General features: G+C 37.8%; 2 protein-coding genes across 7 annotated transcripts in view; one reads left to right on the forward strand and one right to left on the reverse strand.

The window, feature by feature from the left end:
• LOC127574142 (RNA-binding protein 12-like) overlaps window positions 1-22119 on the forward strand; it is a 53814-nt gene that overhangs the window by 11462 nt on the left and 20233 nt on the right. For 3 of the 6 annotated variants that reach the window (XM_052022884.1, XM_052022883.1, XM_052022885.1), the window contains exons 3-4: window positions 2455-4442; window positions 10922-13030. In XM_052022884.1, the coding sequence (XP_051878844.1) occupies window positions 2483-4442; window positions 10922-11211 (2250 nt within the window). In that variant the 5' untranslated portion in view covers window positions 2455-2482 and the 3' untranslated portion in view covers window positions 11212-13030. Of the gene's footprint in view, window positions 1-2454; window positions 8207-10921; window positions 13031-22119 lie in introns of those variants that run through there. The other 3 variants (XM_052022889.1, XM_052022888.1, XM_052022887.1) reach the window with 2 other exon arrangements.
• Window positions 13895-22119, reverse strand: part of cibar1 (CBY1 interacting BAR domain containing 1) — a 40244-nt gene continuing 32019 nt past the window's right edge. Inside the window, exon 9 of the mRNA XM_052022893.1 lies at window positions 13895-18144. Within this exon, the coding sequence (XP_051878853.1) occupies window positions 18052-18144 (93 nt within the window). The 3' untranslated portion in view covers window positions 13895-18051. The remainder of the gene's footprint in view (window positions 18145-22119) is intronic.

Below are 22119 nucleotides of genomic sequence, written 5' to 3' on the forward strand. Positions count from 1 at the left end.
CCAGAATACTGAAAGAAGCAAGTGAGGAGATTGCTGGGGCTTTGACAAAGATCTTTGTGTTCTCATTATTAACAACTGAGGTTCCAGAAGACTGGAGAGTAGCAAATGTGCCTTTGTTCAAGAAGGGAAATGGGGATAATCCAGGTAACTATAGGCCAGTGAGCCTCATGTCAGTGGTAAGGAAGCTATTGGAGAGGATACGAAGGGATAGAATTTATATGTATTTGGAAAGGCATGGCCTACTTTGGAACAGTCAGCATGGTTTTATGTGGGGCAGGTCATGCCTTGCAAATTTGATTTGAATTTTTTGAGAAGTTGACAAATGAACTTGATGAGGGCAGGGCAGTGGACGTTATCTACATGGACCTTAGTAAGGCATTTGGCAAGGTCTCTCATGGTAGGTTAATACAGAAGATAAAGATGCATGGGATCCAGGGTAAATTGCAAGTTTGTATTCGGAACTGACTTGCCTATAGATGACAGAAAGTAGTGGTAGAAGGCTGTAATTGTGACCACTGGTGTTCTGTAAGGATTGGTACTGGGACCTCTGTTTGTGATACATGTCAATGACTTGAATGAAAATGTAGGTGGATGGATTAGCAAGTTTGCAGATGACATCAAGATTGGTGGAGTTGTGATAGTGTAAAGGACTATCAAAGAATACTGTGGGATATAGATCAGTTACAGATACGGGCAGAGAAGTGGCAGGTGGAGTTTAATCCGGCCAAGTGTGAGGGCTTGCACTTTGGGAGGTCAAATGAAAGGATAAACTATACAGTTAATGGTAGGCCCCTTAATAGCACTGAGGTTCAGAGGGATCTTGGGGTCCAGGTCCATAGTTCACTGAAAGTGGCAATGCAAATGGATAAGGTGGTAAAGAAGGCGTATGGCATGCTTGGTAGGGGTGTTGAATGTAAGAGTAGGGAAGTCATGCTGCAGCTATATAAGACTTCCATCAGACTACACTTGGAATATTGCATACAGTTCTGGTCAGCCATTATAGGAACAATGTGGAGAGGGTGCAGAAAAGGTTTACCAGGATGCAGGTTGGACAAACTTGTGTTGTTCTCCCTAGAGTGTTGGAGGCTGAGGGGAGATCTGATAGAGATTTTTAAATTATTAGAGGCATAGATAGGGTAGACAGTCAGAATCTTTTCCCCAGGGTAGAAATGTCAAACACCAGAGGACATGCTTTTAAAGTAAGGGGGGAAGTTTAAAGGTGATGTGAGGGGCAATTTTTTTATGCAGAGTATGGTAGGTGCCTGGAATAGTTTACTGGGGTAGTAGTGGAAACAGGGAGTTTGGAGTTAAGAGGTTTTTGGATAGACAAATGAATATGAAGGGAATGGAAGGATATGGACAATACACAGGAGGAGGACAATTAGTATAAATTGGCATCAAGATTAGCACGACATGGGCTGAATGGTCTTTCTTGTGCTATACTGTTCTATGTCACCCTTTCATTCAGAATATTTCGGACAAAAAATAATTATTGAAAATCATAACCTTAAAATGTAAGAAATGGGATGTAAATTCTTTAAAAACGTAACTGAACTTGCCTCAAGATTGATGCAAAATCCATTCTACAGTACCTGATGTTTTCACCAAACATTATTATTGTGAAAAACCTGAGAATCATCTTTGCAATCTAATAAATTATTTCTCAAGATGTTTGCTGGATTAATACTTGCATTCCAGAACTTTTCATTGTCTGGAATTATTAAAGAAGGTTTGAAAATGGCACGGTTGTGGATTTTTTTTCTCTCTGTTTCGTTTTACATCTAATTTTCGTGGGACTCACCTGGAGTAAGCAAATTGGGTTACTGTTTGAGGAAAATAATATTGCTCCCACAGCACAATGTTAATTGGTAAGAGTTGAAGAAAAGATGTGATCTATTTTCTTAACAGAAGCCCAAGGAAGAAGTTGGTGAATTATGGTCATTTTATTTTTGCATAATTTTATTTGAATTTTTAAAAAATGGTTCCTTTTCATGTTGGAGAAAGAAGAATGGAGTAGAAGTAAACTGGATTTGGCTGGGTGGTTTTTCATTTGCTGTTGGTGTACATAAGAAGTCCTAACATGTGTTTGACTACATTTATTTCAATATGAAATGCATTCCACTGTGATATTAGTGAATCACAGTACTTCTCAGCTTTTCACACATTAAATAGAATTTCAGCTGTTCTTCAGGCCTAGTGTTGTACTGATGTGGCAGAGTGGTTATCTTCAGAATTTTCAAATATAACTGTACATTTGGTCTTGGTTAATGAGTTGAGAGTTCTTGAAATTTGGTTTTTTGAAGTGATACTTCATGTTTTAAAAAAATCTTGTGCAGAGTAAGAAGAATTTGCTTCGTTCTTTAAGCATTTCTGACTTATTTATATTGTTTAATAAAGTATCCAGAAACTTTTGAAATAATTTGATGTCATCCTGTGTGCCTTTCTTGCCTGCAGGTGACTTTTTCTATTGATCAAGCTCAGCATGGCTGTGGTCATCCGCTTGCAGGGGCTCCCAGTTTCTGCAGGAACCTTGGATATTCGTCACTTCTTCTCTAGATTAACCATTCCTGATGGAGGGGTGCATATTATTGGTGGTGAACTGGGAGAGGCATTCATTGTATTTGCCACGGATGAAGATGCTCGGCTTGCTTTGATGAGGTCGGGTGAAATTCTCAAAGGGAGCAGAGTAAAGCTAACACTAAGTAGCAGAAATGAAATGCAGAATATAATTGAAATGAGTCGTAAGCGATATACACGCACCGGTGAAATGTCCAATTCTGGAAGGTCGGGATCGAACAATACAGGCACAAGCAGGTTAGGTAATATATCTTCCACACTAGCTGCGAACTTAGTTTCAGCTATGCAGCAAGGAATCAATAGGGGTTCATTTCATCCCAGTGAAATTGGAAATTCCGATATGGACAATTATGGCTCTCGCACGGATCCCATGATGAGTGGTAGCATGTCCACCGTGGCATTATCTTCTCCACAGAATCTTCCAGTTGGTGCTGCTCACTCTATGTCTACATTATTTGGAATGATTTCCAGAGGAATGGGTAGTAGTTCAGACAAATTTAATGGCTCTGGTTCAATGGATCCCTCTGCTGATTCAATTTACAATCAAATAAGAGAACCAAGAGCATCTTTTAATTCTGATAATGTTTACTTGCGTCTGCAAGGTATGCCCTATTCTGTAAAAGAGCAGCAAGTAAGAGAATTCTTCCATGGTTTACAAGTTGAATCAGTTCGTATAATGAAGGATTATTGGGGTCTGAAAAATGGAGAGGGTTTTGTTCGATTTGCCAGTGCTTGGGATGCAGCAGAAGGATTAAAACGTCACAAAAACTACATGGGGCAAAGATTTGTGCAGGTCTTTCGAGCTACAGAGTTGGAATGGATTTCTGGGGGAAATGATTTATTTGTAGAAGATAGTCATTCTGATATAAACCAAGGAAATCGAGGTCGCTCCCCTCCTCGTGAAGAAAAATATTTCCATTCCCGAAGACGATCAAGATCACCACGAAGACGCAGATCACGATCTCGTTCTCCTTATGATCAAGATTATTATGTGCAGCTAAAAAATATGCCCTATGGCATCTCAAAAAAAGATGTGCGAAATTTCTTTGACGAGTTGAACATAGCTGATGATCAGATTTATCTTGTATATGACTTTGAGGGTAAAAGTACAAAGGAAGGCTTTGTGAAGTTTAAAAATGCTGTTGAGCATCGGAAAGCTCTCAGGTATCATAAAGTATGCATTAGAAACCGTGCAGTTTATGTTTATCCCATCGCTAAAAAAGCCATGTTGGAGTTGATAGACAATGTTAAGAAGCAAAGATCAAGAGAAAGATCAGCTTATAAAATCGAAGATAAAAGGTACCAGTCAAGAGAAGAAGCTCATACCTCATCAAGATTGTACATTTATGCCCGTAACCTTCCTTTTGATGTCTCCAAATCTGAGATACGTAATTTTTTTGAAGGTTTTGGTGTGGCTGATTATGGAATCCATGTACTTGTTGATAGTAATGGCATTGGATTAGGGGAGGCTGTGGTCAAGTTCAAGTCTGAGGATGAAGTACTAAGGGCTGAGTGCTTATATGGTAAAAAGCTTGGAGGAAGAGAAGTTTTGCTAAAGCCAATTTCTTCAGAAGAGATGCTTGAACTTGGTGTTGGTTCTGTGCATGAAAGAACCAAAGGCCAGAAGGAGCGGGACTATTTTGGTTCTTATAGTAGTGGTGGTGATCACTCATTGTCTGTTGATGTGCATGAATTAGCTGAACCTTTCTTTGAACCTTCCAGTGGTTTGGGTTCTGTGCCCTCCATGCAAAGACCAAGATACAGCCAAGAGGAAGGATTTTATGGAGGGTTTGACACAGGAAATGGCACTTTTGGAGGCAACACAAGAGGTGGATTTGGATCTGGATTTGATTCAGGATATCGAGGTAATATGGGAATGTCCAGTGGCAATGCTGTTGTGAAGGCTTTTAACCTCCCTTTCAAAATCTCGGTTGATGAAATCCTGGATTTCTTCTATGGCTATCGTGTTATTCCAGATTCTGTCACCGTGCGGTACAATGATAAGGGTTTACCAGCTGGTGATGCTGTTATTGCATTTGAAACAGTTGATGAAGCAATGGCTGCTGTTCGAGAACTGAATGAGAAGCCAATTGGAAAAAGGAATGTCAAACTAAGCTTGCTATAAGTTCAGTGGAACCTGCCTTTTGGTTTTTAATGGACAAATTTTAGGTCCTCTGAAATAAAATGCAGATGCTGTCTGGCCGCTGGTTCCACTGAAAGAAAAACTCAATTGAGTTGCTATCATTTGTGACTTTCAGGCAAACACAATTCATGTTGAAGTTGGTCCTTGTTTTAAGTGTTACCAGAAAGTAGCTGGCTCTGGTTTACTACTTTGGGTATATTATATTTTGTCTTGATTCGATTGATATAGTTTACAAGATTATATTCTAATGTTGTTCAGTTCCCTTGATGGGGTTTGAAAGTTAAATGCTGTTGTCATATAGATGGTTTGGAAGTAAACGTGAGTAGTTTAGCTTGCAGAAATTCTGTATCAGTTTTATTTTTCACTGTAAAAGGATGATTGAGTGAAATCTTTTAAACTACTCCATCCTGAATAATATTGTGTAACTTTTTTTAAACCTTCAATTTTTGTTTTATTGCTTACCCCAGTTTTATTTAAAAAGGGTAGTAGTCCTGAGGTGGACCTGTGCTGACCAAATTTTGCTCCAACCATGTCATTCACATGGATGTGATTCAATAATTGGCTTGAAAGCATCTATGCATAGTGTCAATCAGCAAAATCCAGGTCAGCTGGTATAAAAATTACTAATTAGATCACAGGAAAATTAGTTTTAATCTGAAACCACTACAAAAAATAACATTCTATTTCCCCCTTGTATATTGAAGGAATATATAAATGACTTGCGATTTTTGAATAAGATGTAGCTTATTGGGCAAACCTATGAGTGGATATTTTATTCAATCTCTTGCCAAATAAGGGTATTCTTATTACTGAAGAAATTATGAAAAGAGGTCGCTAAATATTTCCATTTGTTTAGCAGCATAGGAAGTTACTTAAAAATGTTTGTTTAAGGTTCTGGAGTATGGTGCAGTTCCATACCTAAAAATATTAATTCATACATGTTTCAGAGTTATTCTCTCCAATTGTACGGATTTGTACATCTTGATCCTTGTCAAGAAAGACAGCAGGAATTTAATTTTTGCATTTGTAGGTCTGTTAAGTTTTAATTAAAAATCTTGAATATCTGAATGGATTCGTGTTTACTCAAAAAAAACATTTATTGTATTGTTTCTGGTTAAGGCAGCTATTTACAAAGTAAGTTTTTTTTTCCTTGTGATTTTTAAAAAAAATTTCAATGATATTATTTACCATTTTAATTTTTTGTTTTGAAGATCCTGCAAAAGATGCCTTTTTTAATCTGCAACTTATTCTGCACATTTTTTTTCTATCAACTTCATTGAACACCAAATGGATCAGTTAATATGTGGTATGCATTTTCTGGTAGGTTTGAATAAAACAAGTTCTTTTGAAGCACCTTTTTGAGATTTCGATCAAATATGAAGTGAGCCAACAGGCATTTCTTGCTAGGCTAGAATTCATGTTCTTAATGGCTTCTATTCAAGTTATGGAGCACAACATCACATTAATTCCTAATTACTGTGTTTTTTCTAAAAATGTGACACCAACAGTAAAAACTAGGTGGAAAATTAATGGCTGTACATCTCTCTGATAGTGGTATTTTCACCAATGATTGATGTTGGTGCAAATGCAGCAAGATAAATTCAGATATAGTTTAAATGAATGCTTGCATCTTCCTGTTAAGTAATGTAAAAATAATAGGTGATGCTTGTACTTTTTAATGTAAATTATCAGCAAAAGTGCAATGTTTTCTCAAAGCAGCTATCTGTTTGCTCCAGAGAGTGTGAGTGAATGGCAAACGAACAATTTTGAGATACATGTGGCCTCTATTTCATAACTTTTTTTAAATAAATTTTGTTTTCTGTTCAGTAATCTTTTGGAATTGCTCTTCCTGGCAATGCTGGCATTTATTACTGATCCCAAATTGCCGATTGAGAAGATGGTGGTGAGCTACTTTCAGCAAATCACTGCAATAAGATATTCCTGCACCATTATGATGGTAGTTTCACGATTTTGATAGTAAATAATGACTTGTGTTCAAGTTGGCATGATGGAGGAAATATTGGAGTTGAAGTTCCCTGTTTGTGGAAATTGATATTGTTGGTCTTTTTAATTGCTGTGTGCATTCTGTATTTTGGATTCATTGCAATCATTTTATGCCACTAGTGTAGAAGATGTTTGTTTGAAATGGCAAATGCATTGCTAATCAGGCAGATTAGATCTTGTCAGGTCTAGAGTTCTGTTGCATCTGAACCCATGTGGGTAAGTGGACCATCAATTTCTGACTTGTACTTTGGGAAATCAAGAATTGAGCCACTAACAGTTTGCTTGTGGCCTTTTCCACTACAGCATTTATGTAACTGATCCTACAGAATTTCTAGTAACCAAAGGATGGTGTGGGGAATATCAGTGTTGAAGCCTTTGAATGTGAATGAGGTGGTTAAGGTATGGTTGTGCCTGGCACTTTTGTGGTCATCCCAAGCCTGCCCTGGATATTTTCCACATCTTTATGCATGTTGGCGTAAACCAGTTCATGATCTGAGCAGCTGAAAATGAAATCAAATGCTCCAGTTGCCAGCAGACAACTTCACTTCTCACCTTTTAATGATGGAGGGGTGATCGCTAATATAGCAAATGTTTGGGCCCATGGCTTTGCCATGACCATCTCCTGGAGTAGTTCCTAGTGTTGTGATGCTCACCTTCAAACAACTACTCTTCTTTATATAAGATACCAGCCACCTTTACAAGTTTTCCCCAATAACATTGTATTCACTTAAAGGCCAAGTGTGACATCAAAGAACCATAATCAAATGAAGCTAATCACTTTAAGTTTGCTTCAGAAATTTTGTTCTTGCATTTGTATTTTGACTAAAATTCTAATGTGGTTTCAAGTTTAGTTGTCTTGGCAGAACCTAAGTTGTGATTGGTGGGCAGGTTATTGGTGGGTAGATTTGGCCTTGAACTATTTCCATCCCTTTTTTCCAAAATGGGAGTAAACTGATGTGATTGACTGCATTAAATGCAACTTTTGTGGCCAGGCTTAAGGAACATGAGGAATGTTCACACTGAAAGGTGAACATTGGTGTTAATGCTTTATTAAAGTTTAGCTGGGAGTTCAGCTAGTTCTGAAGAACATGTCTTCAATACTTAAAGCTGGAATGTTGTCAGGACTTTGGCTGCTGAGATGATAGAAGTTAAGAGTGATCTTGCGGTTGTCATTTCTGGTGGATGATGTTGTTGTTGATTGGCTTCTATGAGAATTCTAATCCACTTGATTGATATTTCTTGTAGATGGTGTTGCAAATACCAGTTATGATTTGAGTTTGCATGTGTGGTCATGGATGAACAGTATCTCTCCATTTTGTTTTGTACATGTGTCCACTGCTTGGTCACATGGAGCAGAGTTGCAGAACTTGGACCCAATCTTCACTTCAGTGTTTTATTTTCAAGTTTGCCTAATGTTGCTTTTGGTATGCTCTTCTATATTCTTAATTGAAATGGATTTGTCCACCTGTTTTGCTATGTAAGGCAGTGAAATTTATGAAACCTAGGCCCATATAGTATAGTGGTTTTGATGAGAAAAGGTGTAAGATTGTTTAAGAAATTAAAAGCTGATTTTACTTTTAAGGACTTAATTCTGTGTGCAGTATCAAATTGATTTTTATTCACTTAATTTTCAGAGGTTTAAATTAATTATTGTTTATGTCCTACATTTTGCTAATTTTTCAGCAGTGCATAGTTTTTTTTGAAAGATACATCATTGTCAAGTTTCACTCATTTTGGATGCAAGCCTTTGTACGTATTAAACATGCATGGGCTTTGGGACTTGCCTGTTTACATTTAATAGGTTGGAGAAGAAATTTGACAATGTATTGAATCATCCCAACCCCTCTACCTTCCCACTCTTACTCCTATTCCAGAGAGTGGGGCCAAATTCTACTTGCACAGACTTTTTTTTTGTGTATGTGATAACTTTGGCTTTGCATCAGACTGGCTTTGGAAAAAGATTGAATGCCTCATTCAAATATTCAAAAGTCAAAATTAAAAATAAAAATATAAGCTACGTAAAAATGCAACTTCTGTTCTTCTCCATAATGGAGTTGCTAGTGTATAAAACCTAAACTGGCACAGCATCTGAAGGTGGATTACCTAGCGTAAGGGCGAGAGAGCTGCTGTAACATAAGTCTGCCAATGAGACTATTTTAGTTTGATCTCTCTTTCCTTGGGTGTATTTTGTCAGACTTGCAGCATACTTTGTAGTAAAACTACTGGAGGGATACAAAAGATGAATCCAATAGTTGGATGAAAAAGATGAAAGCACCACTTTGATGGCTCATATACTGAGAAGTACTCCACTGGGGAAAAATCTTGTTTCTTTCATCCTGGGAGTTGCAGCCAGCATTTATCTTACAAAATTTAAGCTTGTGATTTATATTTACATCAACTGTGGAGGTTACTCTCATGGGTCTTGCATTCTATGGGGCTAGCCATCAACTGACCCACAATCTGCTCTTTGCGAATCCACCTGTTAGCATGTAATGAATTGTGCAGTAGTATTAGCTATCATCAAAACAATGGGCAGCATGATCACAGATTACATTGGATGGTGCGAGTATAGATATCATTCCCTAGCGGCCCAATTAGTAAGGAAAACAATCTCTTCTGAAATGGATGAAGATAGATGAATGAACAGATTTACACTGAAATTAAAAACAGAGACAAGAAACTACCGATGCTGGAAAACTTGGCTCTGGCAAAATCTTTGGAAAGCACATTAATATTTCAGTTCAAAGACATGTTGGAACTGAGAGGAAAAACAAGTCAGTTTTAAATTGCAGGGATGGTGGTGTGGTTGGATGGGACAAAAGGATTACCTGTGAGAGGGCGAGGCAAGGGTAGCTTTAGGAATAGGTGGCAGAGTTGTCAAGTGGGTTAATAGGGCATTTGGAGGGTGCTAATGCAAAGAGATTGGAAGGTGTTGCAAAAATCAGGGCTGTGGTACAAGCTCATCTGTCTGCTGTACTAATGAAGAGGGGAAAAATATCACATGGATGGCATGCAGCAGAAATGGCCTATTCTGATATAGGTAGAGAATGCATTTTCTGAAGTTGGAGGATTTAATATTTATGGTAGGGAAGATGAGATGCTGTTCTTCAAGCTTGCATCAGCCTTGTAAGAGTGCAAGAGGCCACATGGGGGTCAGAGTGGGAGTGGGATAGAGAACTAAAATGGCAGGCAACAGGAAAGCTTAGTGACAACCCTGTGGTCTGAATGCAGGTGCTCCGCAAAGCGGTCACCCAACTTGCTTTTCATTTCCTTCAGTGTAGAGAAGACCACATTGTGAACACTGAATGCAATATACTAGATTGGAAGAAGTGCTAGTGAATCGCTACTTCACCTGGAAGGACTGTTTGGGTCTGTGGATGGTGGAAAGCTTTAACACCCTATTACAATTCACAAATGTAATTGTCTTTTTCTTCATGTATTTTGTAGTAAGACTGATTTAACATCCAATATATTTCAAAATTTTCTTTAAAAGTTCATGGAGGGATAGTTATTGTCATGACCTAGTTCAAGTGAATAATGTGGGCTGGTGGTATGAGTTATAATATGGCATGTAAAGATCAACTTTGATCATGTCTGAACTACACTGTTGTTTGTTATCTAGTACCAACACTCAAATTGTATTTGTTGATGCAAATAATTCCAAATTAAAAGTAAAACAAAAGGCACTTGAATGTGCTCATCTGTCATAGCATACGTAGACTGGAAGAATATACTAATGTTCAGTTTCTGATCCAGTAAATAATAAATATATTTGACAAGTAATTCAGATATCAAGGATGCAAGATGATTTTCCCAGAACCATGAAAGAACTTGCAGCAGAAAAACTTTCCCTTCCACTCAAACATGAGACAAATAGTGTTTGCTTGAAGATTGGCATGTCTCTCATCTGAACATTTTGTGCAGAATTTGTGTATGGTGCTGTCCCAAGGCTTGTGAGTGGAAAAAGTCTTTGTAAAGTTGAGGTTGATTTGTAATGAGATCGAAGTTCTCAAAACTTTGGTAAAGAAGACCACATCTCTTAAAATATGGCTGTTGTTTCACTTGATGAAATCAGAAGTGACTCTGCATTCCAGTAAGAAACACTCTTTGAAATTATGTTCTTGGACCCTTTTTATGAAACTGAAATGGAAAAGTTGCTTTTTTTTTGTTCACAATGTGGCCATTGTTCTGTTTCAGGCATCTCTTCTGGATGTTTCTGGATGGATGGTTTACTCTTCCCAAAGGGTGGCTGGGGAATCATGAGGACAGAAGATTTGGTTTATCTTGTTAACTTGTTCACATTCCAGCAGGGTAATCTATTTATTTGTTTGATTGATAATCTAAGCTTGAATATTGTCAGCCCTCTGAAAGAGTTCACGCTGTTTACGTCAGTAAAACCTGGAATAATTTCATTATCCATTTTTTTTAAAAAATGCACAAATTTATTTCAGTATTATAAAACATTAGGAGAAAAGCTCCTCAGATAATTCTGTTGATAGCACTGTGTAAGACAGACCAGAAAAGTCCAGCAAGCAAGTTTTGTTTTGGCTGTAACTTAATAATTGTTCAAAATTTATGTTTACCCACTAATGAATGCACACACATCACAGGTGGACATGATGTACCAACTTAACATTAAGCCATTTGTCCCCTTGAGCCTAAAATGGACTTAAATAAAACATATATTGCAAAGGACAAATCACAATCCCTTGATGCCTAATAATCTCTTGATTTTTTAAAAAAATCTGACCCAGTTTTCACAGTAGTGTGAGGAAGAGTTGAAGGTTTCCATTCTGTCAAGACTGTATGGAAGTTTATGAATGGTAAAAGAGGAAATGTATGATTGATAGGAAAAGGCATTGGGAAAATTATATCTATGTTAGAAATAGTGCATAGTGTTGCAGTTGTTGCCCTTGGGTCTTTACATTGAATGTGAAAGTGGCAATTTAGCAAATAGAGAATGTTATAAGGTCAGAAAGGCTCATCCAGTGTAGCAGATTGGGCAGACAATTTAATGTAGCTGAGAATTGGGGAGGGGGTGGGGGCATTAGTGGAGAAGCAGCAAAAGAAGCTATGGAGTAATGGCTAAAATAAGGACTTAATGGTTTAAATTATTTTAAAGTGAAAATAAAGTCATTTAAAAGACAAATTAACATATTTGCAGTTCAATAAATAATGCGATGGACTGCAAGAGTAAAGTGTGTAATTTTTCCAGAGTGGTGATTAGAGTCTTGAGCAAGCATGGGATGGTGCTATTAGTTTAAGATTATTATATTTAAAAAGTTGGCACAGATTTGGAAGTTGGACAGCATCCTATAAACATCTTGTGGTTTTACCTCTCTAAGGTTAACATCAATTAATCGGCAGGCTTGACCAATTCAGATTTGAAATAGAACATTGAAGTTCAATCTGAAAGACCATCTTGATTTTAATTGCTGGATGTGTGAGGTCAGAGCTCGGTAAATTAGAAAGAGATCATGTTATCATTCCATTTACTAACTATTCCCATTTACCAAGCACTATTTCAAGCATTGGTTACCATAATCTTTTTGCATACCTGATGATGAGTAACAGAATTCAATAAAATGTTAGTGTACTGTCATTATCTTTCAGATATTTGAGGAGTTGAACCTCAAATCGTTTATTGTGTTTGCACCTGTTGAGTGTGCACTTTTGCTCAGACGTCACAAGCAGTTTTGAGTTTTGCATTCAGGTGCCTTACAAAGATTAAAATGAATAGTTTGAATCACTCCGCAATCTATTGTTTTAATACATTGAAATCAAGAATATGAAGACTTATTTCCACCCACCAATGCGTACAGCCTTTTGATCAACTCATTGTCATTTTAGTTCAACTTTCTTTCTTTAATAACTGAATGTTCCATTCTGCTCACCGTTATCCTGAAGGACTTTTATTTAAAGCTGTGAGCATCAGATACTGAAATGAATTGCCTTTTGTAGGCATGCAGTTTGTATGTGATTGACACCATATACTCTGGAGGTTTCCAACACAGAACTCTAATGCTATATCTGATAGCATCCACAGGATGTTTTGCTGGCTTGCTTATTGTTTAAAGTGGTTGCTAGAATGCACTGGTTCTCCAGGCATATATCAAAGCATCAATCAATGTTAATAAAGAAATTATATCAGAAACTTCTGAAATTAGACAGACATCTGCAATTTGTTTTCCAATACATGATTGATAAAGGCAATGAAAACAATGAACAACAGTGAATAAAATTGCTTCAATTCTTTCGAGGTAGCTGTGCTCATAACTTTGCCAGCTATTCATACAAATACATCAAAGTGGGTAGAGTCAAAGTTTTGGCCTTTGTGAAATTAATGTTTGAACTGGTGAAAATGCAGGTCTTGAAAGGGCATCATGATTGCCATAGGTAAAATCGTGTTTATAGAAACCACATCTTTGCATTATTTCTCTGGATTGCAAAGATGCCTCCATACATCTAAATCCACAATTGCCATGGAGGGGAAAAGTCAGCTGTTGTTCTTTCATCAGCTTGTAACTTATATCAATTAGTAATTAAACCCTTGACTTCTAAAAACTGGGAACCAGAATTCTCTACTCTTGAGAAACCCAAGAAGTAGCATGATTTGTGAATGACTTTGTGAATAAGTAAATTGACAAACATCAGCTGACACTATTCACTTAAAAACCTCATGAATGCAATAAGTAAAGCTTTCAAAAGGTAAGTCCCAAACTAATGTGGCTTAAAGCATTTTATTTAAAAAAGTGTGTTGAGTTTTCCCAACTGGATGCAATGGTTAATAAAAGTGGATACTGGAACTTCTACAGTTATTGTTTGAAGTTATAGGTAAAAGTCTGGAGTTGATTCATGTTTCAGTGTTGTATTTTGCAACAAGATTTTGCCAAACCACTGCAAAAGACGGAAGAATTTTAAGGGTCTACTACAGATTCATTACAGTTTGAATTTCCATGATCATTTGAACTAATATCAAAACATCATGGTGGAATTTTTCCTCACCCACAATATTTGTGCCCAGATCAAGTTAATCATAATGCTGAGAATTTAGTAACTAGACTTTTTCATGGACCATCAAGAAGGCTCTCGAAATTTTTAAGTGCAAGGGCACTAATATATAAATAAATATTTAATTGACTACAACTTACAAATGAAACTCGTCAATAGTTCTATATTTTTTTCACTTTATTTAAAATTGATTTGCTGACAAATGACTGATTACATACTATTGCTTCTTTTATCACAAATGCTTCTCAGTTGTCAATAGTATCACCCCAAGTTGTACCAAAGAATAATATAACAAGTTCTAAAACACTGCCCAAATACACTGATTCATTGAAAATTTTACATTTGGTTATTTGAAAGTTGTAACACTGCAAGCAATCCAAAATTTAAAAAAATGATGAAAATAACATGTCCTGCACTTTGCATCAGTGGAGAATCATATTTCATGTCAATGGCCTTTTATGAGAACTAGGTTGCAGAGAATGAAGAGGGGTGGCGAGAACAAGGGAAATATCTGATGGAGTTGGAGCAACTGGAGGATTGTAATGGAATGGAGTCTTTATAGGAGAAGGAGTAGGAGAAGTAGTAAGCAGGATAGCAATGGGAATCTGCAGGTGTGTAATGGATATTGATTCACAACATGCCCAGGGATGGAGAAGAGCAGGAAGCAAAAGAAATGGAAAAGGATGAAGTATGCGATCTGAGGATGATTTAAAATAAGGATTGTTACATGTAACCCATAAAGATCCATGTGGGAAAGTGAGTGGAGTTAAGAGAGAAGTTGTTCAATGTGCAAATGAATTCAAGCAGGTGAAGATGGTTGGTGGTGGAGAAAAACTGGTTGAGCCGATGTTCAAGGAAGAAACAAAGGACCCTCAGGCCATTGTGGTGTAGGATAGAGGTCTCGGGCATTTGGGCATCAATGGTGAAAGTGAGCCTGTTGGAACCAAGGAATTGCAAACTGTCAAAGTGGCAGAGGATCAAGGATATAAGTAGGAAGGGATTGTTGTTGTGGTGGTTGGGGAGTGGGTGGGATGCGAATAGAGTGAAAGTAGAAAGAGGCCAGTTCTGTGGGAGAAGAACAGGTTGAAACACTGGATCTGTTTTAGGATCTTGGGCAGAAGGTAAAAATGGCCTGTGTAGTTAGTGGACTCTGCGGCTGGAGGCTGTTGAGTGAAAGATCTCCAGTGAAGATGAGGACAGTGGCCTGATATTCAGTGTTGGGGTTAAGGTCCAGAAAACAATAGCTGCAAGGTAGAAGTCAGTTTACCAAATAATAGCAGCACTCTCGACAATGTGTTTTGATAACATTGGGGTTGGACATTGGAGTACAGGCAATAGCAAAATTGAAATGGTTACTATCATTTGCCAGTAATTAGTAAGGTCTAGAGAGGGTAAGAGATCAGAGGGAGGCTTCCAGGTGAGATAGAGACTCCTGAAGACAGGAAAAGGTCTGGGATGAAGATTTGACTAAGAAAAAAATTGGGCACACAGGTAGCAGAGGAAGAGCTCAACATCATGCTGGGTTTGGAATTCATTAAGATGGGGAGGTAGGGAGATAAAGCTAAGGCCTCTGGCTGTGGGATTTTTTTTATTCTTTGGTATCAGAAAGGAAAGTGTCTCAACTTCCACAGGCATGTTATAGCTCTCAGGACTATTGAACTCAACAATTTAAGATTTCACAGCTAATAGAGCTGCTGCCTTGCAGCTCCAGTGATCTGGCTCAATTCTGACCTTTGGGGTTGGCTGTGAAATTTGTACATTCTCAGTGTGGGTTTTCCCCCACATGCTCTGGTTTTCTCCCACATCTCGAAGATATTTGAGTTAATTGGCCACTGTAAACTGCCCCTAGTGTTTGGGTAAGTGGTAGATTCTGGGTGGGTGGTGATGAGAATGTGGGGAGAATAAAATAGGATTAGTGTAAACAGATAACATTTCAATGATTGTTCTCTCCTCTGTCATTATTCTCCTTCAGATCAGCTGTGTCTTCACCACCTGCTTTCAGCCAGCATCAACACCATCTTATTCTGGTTTCCACCCTGTCATTGGCATTTCTTTGTTCTTTCCATCTGTCAATCACACTGCGAGTTTTGTATCACCTCATTAACTTCCCAAAACATTCACTTTAGTTAGTTACAACTTCCCTTTTACAAATCTATCCTGATGATTAATTTGCACCTTTCAAATTGATTACTACCCCACATTTTTTTTGCAGTCGATGCTAGGCTATCATTACTTGGTATGCCCTTTCTTTATAAATCAGCACTCTCCTAGTCCTCTGGTAACAAGCTAATAGAGGATTGGAAAATTATGGTCCATGATTACTCCCTTTCTAAGAGCCTAGACTATATTTTACTTTGGTCTGGTAGTTCACTGACTTAATAGTAAGCATAGAGAGGGGAAATATTTTGAATACTTTTTCCCCTTCTGTTTAAGCTCTTACAGATCAATCAGCAATGATAAACACGCCTTCAACTCCTCTCAACAGCTGTATCATTCAATTTCCTGGTCTCCATTCCCCTAATTCTCTCCATCTATCCCCTTCTCTGCAACTGAAAACACACATGACATCAAACTTTTCCTAGTTCTGACAAAATGTAATGAATTCTTAACTCTCTACCGACGGTGCCTAACTTGAGTGGTCTAGCATCTTCTGTTCTTATTTCTAATTTTGAGATTGATTTGTAGCTGGAATATGCCCAAAACACAAACTACATCAAGAACAATTAACAGGAAAAGAAATGAAACAGAGGAATCCAACCTTGAAACCTTATTCTTAACCTTAAACCCTGATGGAAAGTCCATACCATTTTCATTTATCAATAAATGTGACTAAATGTGGAGTTATCAAAAATACTACAGCTTAGTTTTACTGATTAGCTATATAATGCCATAAAAGAAATAGCTGAAAGGAGTGAAGAATGTGAAGTTTATTGTATTGAAGAGTATGGAGATAACAGCTATCTAACAAAAACTGGGAACATCAGTGGGTAAGCAGTTGGAGTTTTATCAAAGCCGTACAATTGATAACTTAAATGCTTTTGCTTTATCATTCGAAAAAGTTTACCATCAATGAGTGTGACTGATATAGGTACTGGAAATTTCACTTGGTAATAGGGAAGTGCCAATATCATAAATGGATTTAGCAGACAATATTGTACATTAACATTATTCATGATTTTAACACTATGGCCTTATTTTGCACTCTGCTTTTTTTTCCAATTGGGGTCATTGGTAAAGAAAATCAATGTTTAATGGGCTGCTTATTTTCCGTCACGTTTCATACTACAACCCATGAACTCCAAGCATTTACAATGGACTAAATTGGAAGTGATACAAACAAAATCCACTAATTTCAATTAGAAAAGTAGTAGGTGGTGATCTTGAGTACAGAACTGTGCAACAGTTTCTGTCAACATCCAATGAATTTCAAAAGTTCCAAGTTAGAATTCTGAACTTCACTGTCAATTAATCCATAAGCCAAAAGTTTACACAGTAAATTCCAAGAATATTGTATAGTGTGATAAAGCTGGACTAAAATTCTGGAAAATACAAGTTCATGTTCTGAGAATTTGGATTTAGCATTTTAAAATATGTCATTAAAAAATAAGAAAAAATCTTATAAAGCTATTGGATAATTAAAAAAAACACAAATAGATTATTATTCCTCTTCTAAGAGGAAATCTGCCATCCTTACCCAGACTGGTATGCGCAGCAATATACTGATGCGATTGTTAATTGCTTTCTGAAGTAAATCCCTTGGTTGAATGTAGCTGCCACAAAGAATACCCATCTTGAGTCAATCGTAGATGGGTAATGAATGCTGGGCTTTTTCCATGTTTCTTATGTCCAGATTAGTGATGACCTTACCTCCATTAATGGCATACACAAACATCAAATATTGTGCTCCCTTTCATCATCAATGTACACTTATTTACATAAAAAAAGTTTGTTAACTGCATGTATAATAAAATTTTGTATGGCTGAGGAAAATTACCAGTACCTTTGCTGTACGAGAAAGATATAAACTTTAGAATGTGAAAATGCATGCAATATAAATATTGTTGCACAATAGGATGAACTTTAACACACCTGTTGTATATAGAGTAATGTACCCATAACTATTTAATGAGTTATAGATAAACTGTTTACATGTAATATTTTGGCATAGAAAAATGAAAACCGTGTTTGGCAGTATTATATTTTAGAGCAATTCTTAAATTTTAAAGGCTGGACAATTTTCTATCAATGAAAATATACTAAATGTACCATACACATAAATAACTGTTGAAATCAAAAAAGCAGAATTGGCTTCTTCCTCAATTTTCTTCATCTTCCTCATCATCATCGTCGTCATTGTCATCGTCGTCATCGTCGTCATCGTCAACCTTTTTGTTCATGCATACTTGTTGCTGTATCCAAAACAATAGATTTAAAGATCAAAGCTAAAATTCACTGACAGTATGCCAATGTTTTATATTTCAGTAGTATTAAATGTTTAGTGTTGCTCCTCTGAAACAAAAGCCAGTCCTATTGTACCAACCTGGGCAATCAAACAGAAATCAAATTCCAAAAATGTCACTTCTTAAAACATTAGAATGTTAAATTCCCACATTTCTCCCTTTCTCTCAAGTGTAGCAACTGTTTTATACATGAGCTATTTGGTTTCTTCAGGTCCAATACAATGCATCATTTCTTCTGCTTGTTTACACATTTTCCCCACTGTATTACTGCAGCTAGGAAATCTTTAGAAATTCCCACCAGACTCTTGCATTAATATCCACCACTCATTCAAGCCTACCGTGTTACCTGATACAAAGATCATTATCGATATTGTGATTATCGATATTGTGATTCTGCTCCAATTTCTGATGTTTTAGGAGGCTATTGCCAGAAATATTTTGTTCCAAATCATGTTCAGATTATAGTCAGGTTTCTGTAATGATTATTATAGCTTTCCCCTGAATTTAATTTGATTCTAACTCATTTGGTAATCGTTCCCATCCTGCTTGTGTTTGGATGGCACTCGTTGCAATCGTGTTTGGCTGCTGAAGTTTTACTGCTTCCTAGAAATGTTCCCATTCCGGAACTATTTATAGTATATTTACAGTAATCTTTGCTTTTACTGCTACCTTTTTTCTTACGTTTACGTTCACCAACTTTTTATTGGTTTATTGAAGTACTGTTCATCCTTTATACTACTTTGTTGGTCTGGATTCAGTGGTTCCATTGAACCACTGATTTATAGGCAAATTTAGATTCCATTACTGGATTTATATGGACTTGGTTAGGTCAAGTCTGCTTTAGGATTAGAGACCACATTGATTGCAATGGGGATTGAAGTCTTGCAGATTAGGAAGCAGTGAGGAAGGTATTTTCATTTCTATTTAAATTTAATTTAATTTTTTAAATTACTTGTCAGTGACATTTTCAGCTTTGAGGAGACACAAGAGACTGCAGACACTGGAATCTGGAACAATAAATAAGATGCTGGAGGAACTCAGCAGGTCAGGCAGCATCAGTTGAGGGAAATGGACAGTTGATGTTTCGGGTCGAGAGCCTTCATCTGGACGAAAGGTAGAGGGGAGATAACCAGAATAAAGGGGTGATGGGAAGGGGTAGAGCAAGAGCTGGGTGATGTGCAGATGGAGTAGGTGGAGGAGGGGAAAGCAACAAGGCTGGGGTTGGTGTAAGAGGAACTGGATAGATCAGGTAGAAAGAAAAAAGGAACAGGGGGAGAAATTTACCAGAAATTGGAGAATTCAATGTTCTGTCAGGTCGTAGACTACCCATGTGGAATATGAGATGCTGTTCTGGTTTACAACACATCTCTTCCACTGGGCCCCCTTCCCTTACCATTCCCATCTGCCCACCCCACCTCCCTTGATTCCACACTCCACCTTCCTTACATACCAGATTCCATCATCTGCAGTCTTTTGTTGCCTCCACCTATCACCTCCCAGCCTCCGCTGCTATTTCCACTCACCCCTCCTCCATCTGCCTATCATCCCTCCTCACCTAGAACATAGTACAGCACTGAACAGGCCATTCAGCCCACAATGTTATGCTGATCTTGATGCCAATTTATACTAAACGTCTTCCTCCTGTGAAATATATCCACCTATCGCTTGCTATCTCTTACTCCACTCCTTGCTCTCTTCATACTGGCTATCTCCCTTCTATCTTTGCTCCTTTATGTTATGCCACATGACCATGCAGATCTTGCCCCCTAGCCAGAGAGTGTGGAGAACCAGGACTCTCCAATATCCAGACCAGGTGAGTGCACGTGATGACTCCAGGCAGTGGACTAGTTCCAATGCAATCTAACCCATTAGGTTAGTGAAAGAGTCTTACCACCCACATTTGTAACATATTGAAGGAAGTCTTTATAGAACACCGTGGAAAATAGTGAAGTCCAAGGAGCTAAATGTTAGAATGATCTGAGTGTAATCATGGCTTCTAAACTGCAGTTTTGGTCAGGTCTCTAAAGACTTTTGGAGCACTTGGTGTGTTTTCCAAGATGAACTGTTTCTCTGTTTTGAGGAGCAATGTAAGAAAATACATTCATGACCTTTAAGATGACCGAAAGTGTTCCTAAACAGTAGCTACATACTATTGTAAGAAATGGCAGCCAATTTGCAAACAAGTTCCCATGAACAGCAATGTGACCTTTTTTCTTAGTGACATTGATTTAGAGATAAATCAAGGTCAAATAGTGGTGCAGCTTCTAGCACAGTGGCACAGCTGGTCGAGCTGATGCCTCACAGTTCCAGTGACCTGGGTCAATCCTGACCTCCAGACTTTTCTGTGTGGAGTTTGCATCTTGTCCCTGTGCCCACATGGATTTCCTCCTGGTACTTTTCTTTCCTCCCACATCCTAAAGATGTGCAGGTTGGTAGGTTAATTGGCCACTGTAGATTGGTCCTAGTATGCATGTGGGGGGTAGAATCTGCAGGAGATAATGGGAATGTGGGGAGAATAATAAAAATTGGATGAGTGTAGTAGATGGGTGCTTGATGATCGGTGGGGACTTAATAGGCTGAAGTGCCTGTTTCCGTGCTGTATCTCTCAATGACTAGTGCTGTGAGATGGCACCACCAGCAGAGCAGATCTATCCTAGTGTTGCAACAGTGTCATCCTAGATTTTTATGCTCAAATTGCTGGAATAGGACAATAATCTACAGCTCTTTGAATTAGAATGAGAATGCTATACATTCAGCTACAGCTGACAAATAATCACACCCTTATCTCTAATGGATGCCTGAGAACAGGAGAGAGACAGTAGCCCTGCTCCAGTCAACCAACCCAACCCCAGGAAGGTTCATAAATGTATCACTGAGTACTATAATACATAAATCCTGCAGTACCAGTAATGAGAAAGGACCTTTCATTTGTGGTTAATATCATAAACTGGTTACCATTGAGAGAATTATATACTCTGGGGAAGAGGGCATTCTAATACTGAATGGTATTCTAATACCAATGAACTACAGGCTCCTTCAGTTACAACCATATATCACAGCATTTAATCTGTAACAACCTTGAAAACTCGTAGAATATGCTACATGGGTATCTTGGTCTGATGGCTATATGTGCAAATTCAAATCACCTTTTAAGTGATGTTAGGTTGATTAAGTACTGTAAATTATTCTTAATGAAGATAAATGGCAAAAGAATCAAAAGGGAGTATATGGACATGTGAAAGAAAGTAAGTTGCAGAGGACTAGGATATAAGGAGGGGAGGAAATAGGACCAATGAGATTGCTCAGCTGGGAGCCATCAAAGACCATACTGCATCCTTTTTTGTAATCGGGTCATAGAATCGTACGGTACAGTAATGGACTCTTTAGCCCACCATGTCTGTGCCAACCTTTTTATCCATCTACGCTATTCCTATTTGCCCACATTAGGACTGTAAGCCATGCCCATTTAAGTTTCTGTTTAAATGCCTCTTCAACGTGATAATTGCATATACTCCACTGGCAGTATGCTCCAGATATCAATAAAATTAAAAAAAACCTTCCCCTCTAATCGACTTTAAAACTTCCTCTTATCTTAAACCCATGCCATCTTGTTTTAGATACCCCTACCATGGGCAAAAGATTTAGATAAGGTTGATAGTCAAAGCCTCTCATAAGCTTCATCAGATCACCCCTCACCTCCATCACCCCAGGGAAAACATGCCCAGCCATCCAACCTCTCCAATAATTGAAGTCCTCCACTCATCGAGTCATGGAGCTATATAGCACGTTAAAGAAGCTCTTCAACCCAACTTGTCCATGCCGACCAAGTTGCCTAACTGAGCTAGTCCCGTTTACCTGTGTATGGCCCATGTCCCTCTAAAACTTTCCTATACATGTACTTGTCCAAATGTCTTTTAAATGTCA

The sequence above is a fragment of the Pristis pectinata genome, chromosome 9 (assembly GCF_009764475.1).
Source record: "Pristis pectinata isolate sPriPec2 chromosome 9, sPriPec2.1.pri, whole genome shotgun sequence".
Lineage (NCBI taxonomy): Eukaryota > Metazoa > Chordata > Chondrichthyes > Rhinopristiformes > Pristidae > Pristis > Pristis pectinata.